Source organism: Lycium barbarum, chromosome 5 (genome assembly GCF_019175385.1).
Source record: "Lycium barbarum isolate Lr01 chromosome 5, ASM1917538v2, whole genome shotgun sequence".
Classification (NCBI taxonomy): domain Eukaryota; kingdom Viridiplantae; phylum Streptophyta; class Magnoliopsida; order Solanales; family Solanaceae; genus Lycium; species Lycium barbarum.
This window is the reverse complement of record NC_083341.1, coordinates 142,183,310-142,192,635: the sequence shown is the minus strand read 5'-3', so window position 1 is coordinate 142,192,635 and position 9,326 is coordinate 142,183,310. Positions and strand designations below refer to the sequence as shown.

The 9,326-nt window shown below is 34.2% G+C and overlaps 1 protein-coding gene across 2 annotated transcripts; it reads left to right on the top strand.

Annotated features, from left to right (window-relative positions):
* Positions 1-2,051: 2,051 nt before the first annotated feature.
* On the top strand, positions 2,052-9,219 carry LOC132642004 (protein RETARDED ROOT GROWTH, mitochondrial). Of its 2 annotated transcripts, none has more exons than XM_060359206.1 (7): positions 2,052-2,441; positions 5,593-5,704; positions 6,704-6,863; positions 7,456-7,604; positions 7,752-7,903; positions 8,505-8,619; positions 8,865-9,219. In XM_060359206.1, the coding sequence occupies exons 1-7, from the start codon at positions 2,149-2,151 to the stop codon at positions 8,997-8,999; spliced, it is 1,116 nt and encodes a 371-aa protein (XP_060215189.1). In that variant the 5' UTR covers positions 2,052-2,148; the 3' UTR covers positions 9,000-9,219. The 2 variants fall into 2 exon arrangements, with proteins under 2 accessions (XP_060215189.1, XP_060215190.1); XM_060359207.1 differs by having other exon boundaries at positions 2,304-2,441; positions 5,576-5,704.
* The last annotated feature ends 107 nt before the right edge of the window (positions 9,220-9,326 follow it).

The following is a 9,326-nucleotide window of genomic DNA, read 5'->3' as shown; positions in this document are numbered from 1 at the left end:
AGAAAGGCGTGTATAAAAGAGAGTACACTAATGAGGTGTAGATGAGTAAGAAAACTATATATGGGTGTGACATATTTGAGTCTTCTCCCGACCACTATTAACACCCCAAATTTTATTCATATGTAACTTTTCATGCCCATCTACTCTTCGGATTGAGTTATTTTAGTGAGTAAAAAATTATTTGAGGGTAAAATAATTTTGAAGGGCTGGGATGATGTCACGTGGCAACAGTTAGACAGAAGGGTATAATTGACCCCATAGTATAACTGTAAGGGTATAATTGACCCTAAAGTATAACGAAGGGTATGGATGAACTATTTTTCAAAGTTCAGGGGTAATTTTGGCCCTTTTCCGAAGTTAAAATGGAAAATGATAAACAGAAAGAGAAAGTCATCTACCAAATCTTTTTAAATTCCAATTGCCATTTTCTTCCCTTTAATTTGTTACGGATAAAATGCTAGTTTATTAGTAATAATTCAGATGACATGTAAAAGAGGGAACCATAGAACTGGATAAGGGGCAAATTTTTTATTTTACCTTTAGCAAATTTTTATTTTATTTTACCTTAAACTTAAATGGGCTACAATTTTCTTTCTAATTATTTGAATTTATATTGGACTTGGTCTGAGCCAAAACTTTGAAGAAGATATATATATATATATATATATATATATATATATATATATATATATATCGGTTTGGTTCGGTTTTGGTTCGGGTTTTTTTGGTTTAACACCAAACCAAACCAAATGTTATCAGTTTTTTAAAATTTAAAACCAAATAAAGCCAAACCAAGCCGGTTTTCGGTTTATTAAGTCGGTTTGACTCTGTTTAGCGGTTCGGATCGGTTTTTCGGTCTCATTTGAACACCCCTACTAGTTGGCCTCTTTTTTCATTTTTAAAGTTCATTTACAACAACTTACTCAGTGTAATTTCACAAGTGAGATCTGAAGAGGATGGTGTGTACGTAGCCTTACCCCTATCTTGTGAGGGTAGAGAGGGTGTTTCCGATAAATCATTAAAAACTATAACACAGTAAAAGTAAAAATAAATCTTGAGCAACAAGTTAGGTGAAAAGATCAGAAAGAAGTTAAAATTTAGCTAAGCGTTAAAAATTAAACAAAAGCTAGGCAGGGGACTATTAATGCTCTAATATTTTCAAATATAGAGGACTATTAATGTTCCATGTTAAAAACAAAGGATGAGTTTGATTCTTAAGTAAACAAAATAAGGGATCTTTTTGGTCTTTTTGTCACTTTCTGTCCATCAGTATTGGTTTTAGCCCAATGGCACTTCATTGAAACAAACACAAACACATTAGAATTTTCAGGTCAATCCCACACCCAGTTCATGGGGGTTTTAGTTAACACTTTTGTTCCTCCTAATATTTAACAATTTATGTTCGTTAAGTTTGACCGAAATTTAAAAAGAAGATTTAATCTTAAATATCAATAAAGCCTCATCAAATCTTTAATAATGGAACATAAAAAACTTCACTAGACATCAAAACCATAAAAAAAATTAGCAGAAATTAACCCTTAAAAAGATGCACCAAACTATAAAAATAAATCAAAAATAGCAAAAACTCTAATAATTATACCTTCAAATGTGAGTTCCCGCTAATTTCTTTTTTTCTTCAGAGCTCCCGTTGAATCTAACTGGCAGAGCTCGACAAATATTTGATTGAGACAGTATTAACTTATCACAAACTTAAAAGTCCAAAACTGATTACTCCCTCCGTCCCAATTTGTACGACACACTTTTCTTTTTAGTCAGTCCTAAAACGAATAACACATTTCCTTATTTGACAATAATTTAACTTTAAATTTTATTTTTTTACACTTAACGAGATGATTTATAATCACACAAATATCTTTGACTTATTTTAGACCTCAAGATTCAAAAGTCCTTCGTTATTTCTTACCCTTAGCGTTCAAATAAACTACATCACATAAATTGGGAGAGAAGGTGTAGTTCATACTTGAGGGGACTACTTTGAAAACACCTCAAATATGTGGACTATTTTTTGTCATTTTATCTGCTAATTTTGGCCCATCAGTATTGGTTTTAGGACAATGAGACTTATATTGAAACAAACACAAAACACATACATTGAAGAAGCAAGCAAACACACCCTATTCCCAGTTAATGGGGAGATGGAAAGCTGCTAACTTTGTAGCTCATATTATTATCACAAAATCAAGATCAATAATACCACTTACCCACAAAAATCCACTTCACAAAACTAGTAATTTTTCATCAACTTTAGTACCTAAGATTCAATTCTTGAATTTCAGGTCATTTTCTGCAGCCCCACAATATGTGGATGATTTTGAATATAACAACCAACATAATAAGCTTGATAATACATACTCTTTGGAGTCTAAAGATGATGAGGAAATTGGAAAAATTCCCATCAAAGCTTATTTCCTTTGCACAAGGTAATTGATTTATGATTTATATTATTTCTTTCTTTTTATAGTAATGTTTAAAAAAAGGGGTTTTAAGAGGAAGGTGTTTGTTGTCTAGGTGTGTGTTATTGGAGAATGAATCAAGAAACCTTTTTTATTTGTTTGTTTTGTTTTATTAGTTATGTCATGTTTAAAAAGAGGGTTTTTTGAGAGTAGGGTGTTTGTTGTTTAGGTGTTTGTTATTGGCCAATGAATCAAGAAACCATTTTTATTTGTTTGTTTCGTTTTTTAGTCGACAACATACCTAGTATGTTCCCACAAAGAGGGGTCTGGGAAGGTAGAGTCTACGCAGACCTTACCTCTATGAGGTAGAGAGGTTGTTTTCAATAGACCCTCGGCTCAAGAAATATGATACTTAAATAGAGGGTTTTTTACGAGGAGGGTGTTTGTTGTTTAGGTGTTTGTTATTGGCGAATGAATCAATAAACCATTTTAATTTGTTTGTTTCGTTTTATAGTTATGTTATGCTTAAAAAGATGGGTTTTTGAGAGGAAGGTGTTTGTTGTTTAGGTGTTTGTTATTGGTGAATGAGTCAAGAAACCTTTTTTATTTGTTATATGATGCTTAAAAAGATAGGTTTTTGAGAGGAGGGCATTTGTTGTTGAGGTGTTTGTTATTGGCCAATGAATCAAGAAACCTTTTTTATTTGTTTGTTTCGTTTTATAGTTATTCTGTGCTTAAAAAGATGGGTTTTTGAGAGGTGGGTGTTTGTTGTTCAGGTGGTTGTTATTGGCCAATGAATCAAGAACCCGTTTTTTTGTTTAATACCCCTATAGGATTTGCTTTTTTGGTATGCTAAGTAAAGATTTTAGGTAGTGGTAGGTAAATTGTATGTTTGGAGCTCTAGAATTATGGCCTTGTTTAATGTTTCGATGGATATTATGCTTAAAAAGAGGGGTTTTTAAGAGGAGGGTACATCTTGTTTAGATGTCTGTTATTGGCAAATGAATCAAGAAACCGTTTTTTGTTTAGTACCTCTGAGTGATTTGCTATTTTGGTATGCTTAGTAAAGATTTTAGGTAGTGGTATGTAAATTGTGTGAAAAAGCTATGGGTGCATATAGGAGTGCAAACGAGCAGGTCAACTACAGATTAAACAAAAAACGGATAAAATATCCTACCCGCTCATATTTAACATGAAAAAAGGGTTAGCAGCAACAACAACATACCCAGTATAATGCCACAAGTTGGGTCTTAGGAGGGTAGAGTGTACTCAGACCTTATCCCTACCTCATAGATATAGAGAGGCGGATAAAAAATGGATTAACCGGCGGATATCCATATTATCCATGATTTCATGAATAGTCAGGTGAGAACAGAATCTAAAAGCCAAAATAAGCAAAGACTTTCAAAAAGCAAGAACTCATGAAAAATCCCACAAGTGGGGTTTTGATATTGGTATTGATAACATGGATATCCATTTTTTAGTGGATATTTGATCCATTTTTAAATGGTCAGTTATCCATCTTGTTTTTTAACCATTTTGCCAGCCCTAGGTGCATACAATAGCTTTGGTTTAGACTATGTATATTTGTACCAACAGAATAAGTACAAATAATAAGTTTTGAACCTTGTAGATTAGATGGGTTGTGTTATAATTCCGAATCTAAACCCATAAAAGTTTAAATATTGGAACCCCCTTTGCTTGGAATGGGGTATTCAAGCTTTAGTCTTGCTGGCTTAATTGCATTGATTTTCCTGCTTTACAAATGACTGCAAGAGGCCACTTGATGGTAGTTAGTGTCCTTGGTGACTTGAGCATATGTTAATATGTTATGCTTTTTCCATATATCGATAGGGTGCATAGACCATTTTTCACGTCGGGGAAGTAATACCGTGCATTGGGCAAAAGAATTGAGATCTTATTTGGTTTATCAGTTCACCTCTGAGCAAATATTATTGCCAGTCCACTATAGAAGCCAGAGCATGTCTGTTTGTTTCTTCTTCTGATAAGGTAGAAGTCAGAGCCTTTTTTCTTATAAAAAGCCAGAGCATTTTCTTTCGATATGTTAGATGGTATGATACACCTTTTGGACTCTCTAAGGCTATAGTGGAGGCACTCTAATTCTCCCTTTTTGTTTTTAATAAGATTATCTCACCTTGTAAAAGAAGGGGCAAAATTCAAAGGCAGGTAAATCCGTACATAATTGTTAAAAGCTTTTGTTTCCCATAAATAGATCTCCAAATTAAATGGCATATCTCACTCACGATCTATCCGTCTAAGTTTCATGTTGCACTTCGTACATTTGGTGCTTTTGCAACAATGAGTATATATATGTTCCATTTCTAGATGCTGAATTATATATTGTCTCGCAGCAGGCATAAAAAGGCATCCAAAAAGGTTAGGAAGAGCTTGGACCGCTTCATCTGTTTCATTAAGATTTTGAGTTAGATGTTCAGATCCTTTGCACAGTATCAAAACATGCAGATGAGTCTTGGGTCAGGGTCTCATCGTCACCTATAAAACGAAAAAAATAAAATAAAAATCCATGTACTTATCAAGCCACACCCAAGGGTGTGTCCTAGTTGTCAATAAAGTGGGAGGAGAACTATGAGGTCTCAGGTTCAAACCCAAGCGGAGCAAAAAACACCAAGTGATTCTTCCCATATATCTAAGCCTTGGTGGGCAGAGTTACCTGTTGCTAGTGAGAGGTAGTAGGTATCCCGTGGAATTAGTTGAGTTGTGTGCAAGTTGGCCCGAACACCATGGTTATTCAAAAGAAAAAACAGCATCAAGCCTGCAAGTGGTGGTGAGGGTGGATGTGTGTGTTGGGGGGGGGGGGGGGGGGGGTGTTTGTAGGACTAATAGAAATATATAAAAATGTGCCTACTTTAACAGCGTTAGCTTTTAGTGCGCGAGGATGTAGAACTATATAGTGTCCCACAGGGTATAAAAGCATCCAAAAAAGTTCCACTCCAATTTGCCTTACATTTTTGGGTTGAATGCTAAAATTCCTTTACAAAAAATTTCTGAAAATTTGCTGCCTTGCTAATTGTTGGTTACTAAAAGATGGCCTGATCCTGTATATTTTATGTTTTGGGATTCACTATTTCTTTCACTATTTTCAATCAATGCATTTTCCTCTTTATTTTATGCTTTCTCAGATTCATCATTTTGGCAGTATTGATTTGAAGCGCATGCAAGCTGAAAATACAAGTGACGTTCTTCCGTCATCCTCCCGTTCACCCAACCATATTGCCCTTAGATTTTTCAATCTTCTACCAACAAATACTGTAAGAAGAACTTCTATACACCATGCAATTTTGTTGTTATGGCCAGAAGTAATGAATCCATGTCTCTATATATTATACGTGCACATGTGTTGTCTCAAGAAATAATAATATTACTATCATCAGGTATTTTGGTAGGGTCCTATTGCTTTTATGGATGATAAATAGCGTTGTCATTTTGATTAACATGATAGTAGAGTAGATTAATCCTATTCATGAATCTCTCATTCGCTTCCAACTCGTATTGGAGAAAAGATCTGTGTAGTCTTGAATTTGAGAAGCAAATTCCATACGTCATACTAATGTCACTAAATGATTATTAAGAGGAGAACCATTCAGTCTAAGTGCATACCGAGAAACAGTTGGAATTCTTTAAACTTCAAATACAACCAAAGATTACATTCATATTTAATGACAAGTTTTTTCTTTCAGCTAATTTATACCTTCCGAAAATGTTTCCTTGGCGATAAATATGGGTTATGTTTTCACACAATAACAAACCAATAACAACGATTCACTACCCTTAAATTGCACTGAGATTTCAGAGTCGACATTCATATCCATTTTGGTTGATCTTTTGTTCATTCATTTGAATTGATAAAATTGAAGACTAATGATTTGCCTATTTAGTCTTTGTTAACCCATTTTATGCTTTTGGTTAGTCGGTTGAGCTTAGTGTCTTTTTAACTTCTACTGAACAGTTTGCAGTGTTTATTTTCCCTTTTTAGAAAAAGTATAACAGTTTGCTATCTTTGTTATGTTTAAACCATCAGTAGTCTTTGGCACAATACTTGTTTAAGTTCTCTCTTGTAGCCATTTCTATGCACATAATTAATGACAGAGGATTATATGTTTTCTAGCTTTTTTTCTGTTCTTTGGAGGTGTGTCTAATGTGGCATTAGCATGATGGCACCATTTATTTAATCATATATGAAACTCTTGTGCCTGAGTGGACTATCAATGCATTGGGCCTTTTATCATAGTGTGACCTTTAATTTGCAGGCCCTTAGATTTGGAGAAAATACAAATGTTTGCAGTTGTATGGTTGTATTCCAGTATGGTGCAGTTATCCTGTTCAATGTGGAGGACGATGAATCTGAGTACTACTTGCAAATTGTGAGAAGATATTCATCTGGGTTGCTTCGTGAGATGAAAAAAGATGGTTAGTTTTTTTCTGTGAAATGGCATCATTTTGTTTTCTGTCCTGCAATTGTTATCGGAGAGAAGTAGATATCATTTTTGATGAACTATCATAATATAGAGGTATACACATAAAAGTTTTTTTTTTTTTTGAAAATGTAACATTGAAGATACACATAAAAGTATATATAAGGGATGCTCCTTTCCAAATCAAATACATATACATATAGAGGAAAAAGTGGGGGAAAAGTGCAAAATAAGTTTGAGTTGACTAATTAAGCATGTGGAAGAACTTAATTCGTTCTCTGTGTAAAATAAACACGGTTGGTTTAGCAACAAACAATTTTGGCCAGCTAATTAAAGTCAATTATGTGATACTGGGAGCTAGCTTGGACTGAAGAGAATGAAAGCCAAATGATTTCTTTGTGGTATTTCGAGCAGTGCCTAAGCCAAGATGCTGTTTAAATATTGTCTGGTCATTTACTTTCACTTAATACAGATATACATGCCAAATGCTGCATCTTTACTGCGCACTTGTAATCTGCTCTTTTGAACATTCTTTCTACCGACGACAATATTTATCTAATTATGAAGGCCTCTTCATTTTGTATCAGATTATGCTGTAAAAGAGAAGCCATTGCTGGTTGAGGATATGCAGGGAGGTGCAGATCACATAGTTCTAAAAAATTTGGACACAGATAGTATTCGTATAATTAGCAGTGTGCTTGGCCAAAGTATTGCCCTTGATTACTTTGTCTCACAGGTAGATATTCCAGAAATTGTTTATGCTCGAACCAGCTGACAAGCGTGCTTCAATAAAACAGAAAGCACAAAATTGTAATGATAAGTAAAAAAAGATATTGGCTGGTAAATCTAACTTCAGTGAAATTGGATACCATCCTGCTTGCAGGTTGATGGTATGGTTGAAGAGTTTGCTGGAATAAATCGTGAAATGGAGAAAACTGGCACTTTCACAATGAAGAGGAAGAAATTGTTTCAACTTGTGGGCAAGGCTAATTCAAATATAGCTGATGTAATTTTGAAAGTAGGTATCTTTGAGAGGTAATGCTTTAAACCTCTTAACTTTCTCGGCTTCATTTGGTCTCCCAGACACATATAGTTTTCACTTTATAGTTTCCTATTTTTTGGGTATACCTCTTGTATTAGAGTTTTTCATGCCCAACCTTGTTAATAAAATTATTACCTTATCAAAAAAGTGTGCACCAGTTCCAGTCAGATGGAGGTACAGTTAGGATAACTGTATCTTGGCTCCGAAACGTTTGGTTTAGTGCCAGACATATCCTTCGTGCTAGTGAAATAATCAACTAGCTGTTTTTTCAAATTATTGGCCATTAGCATTGATCCATTGGACAAAAAGGTATCAAGTTATGTTTCTTTTTCCTATATATATTGACAACTATATATTTTATGCCAAAGGAAATGAAGAAGAAAGTTAATTAGGGACAATAATTCATAGACTATACATACTTATGTGAAAGAGTAACTGTGTTTCACTTGTTTTCTTTCTAAAATCAACTATTGCTTCAAATTTGATTGTCTTTGTAGTTTCTTTTCTTTGTTTTTATTGAGTTGTTGTAGTGAGGGTTGTTATCATTGATGATCTTTCTAGATATCTTACCTTGTTTTGCAACTCATTTTTAAGATCTGAAATTGCTTGGAGAGATGCAAAATATGCTCAGATACTCGAGTACCTTCGGGAGGAATACGAGGTCTCACAACGTTTTGGGAACCTCAACTTCAAACTAAAGTTTGTCGAGGTACTGATCTCCTGTTTGACCTATATTTGTTTTATATATATACAACTTAGTAGATCCGTCTGTCTGTCTCATTACTATGTTGTGACGGCTATTCGTTTCAACTCTCATTCACTGAATGCTGATGTGAATGTAATTATAAGCAAGCTCTATGTATTTCATAACATTATGCACTTGCATTTATACGAGCTCTTTTAAGCGACTTTCACTTTCACTACTATTTCTGAACGAAATTTTCCGTGTTGCAGCATAACATTCATTTTCTTCAGGAAGTTCTGCAAAACAGAAAATCAGATCTACTAGAGTGGTGCATCATCGTTTTGTTAGCTGTAGAGAATGTGGTATGCCTATATGAGATTCTTAGGGAGTCAGGTGCAATGTGAACAACCACACAACCATATTCAATTCCTCAGTAGTCAATAAAGAGTGACAATGAAATATGATAGGATCAACATAGCGGTTGTCAAAGAAAGAAACCACATTTCTGGGCATTCATATTTCAGTTTTAATTTTTATACATCATTGTGAATTAGTGATGATCTATTCTTTTTTGTTGTAAAATTATATTTAACCACATTATATAAGATTTTTTTTGGTTGATAACTGAGAAATCTTCGAGTATCAATTCAATTGATAAAACTGCCCCTTATCTCTCCACTTAATTGTCAATTTTTTTGGTAACGCGACAGGGTTTGAACACGTGATGTCCA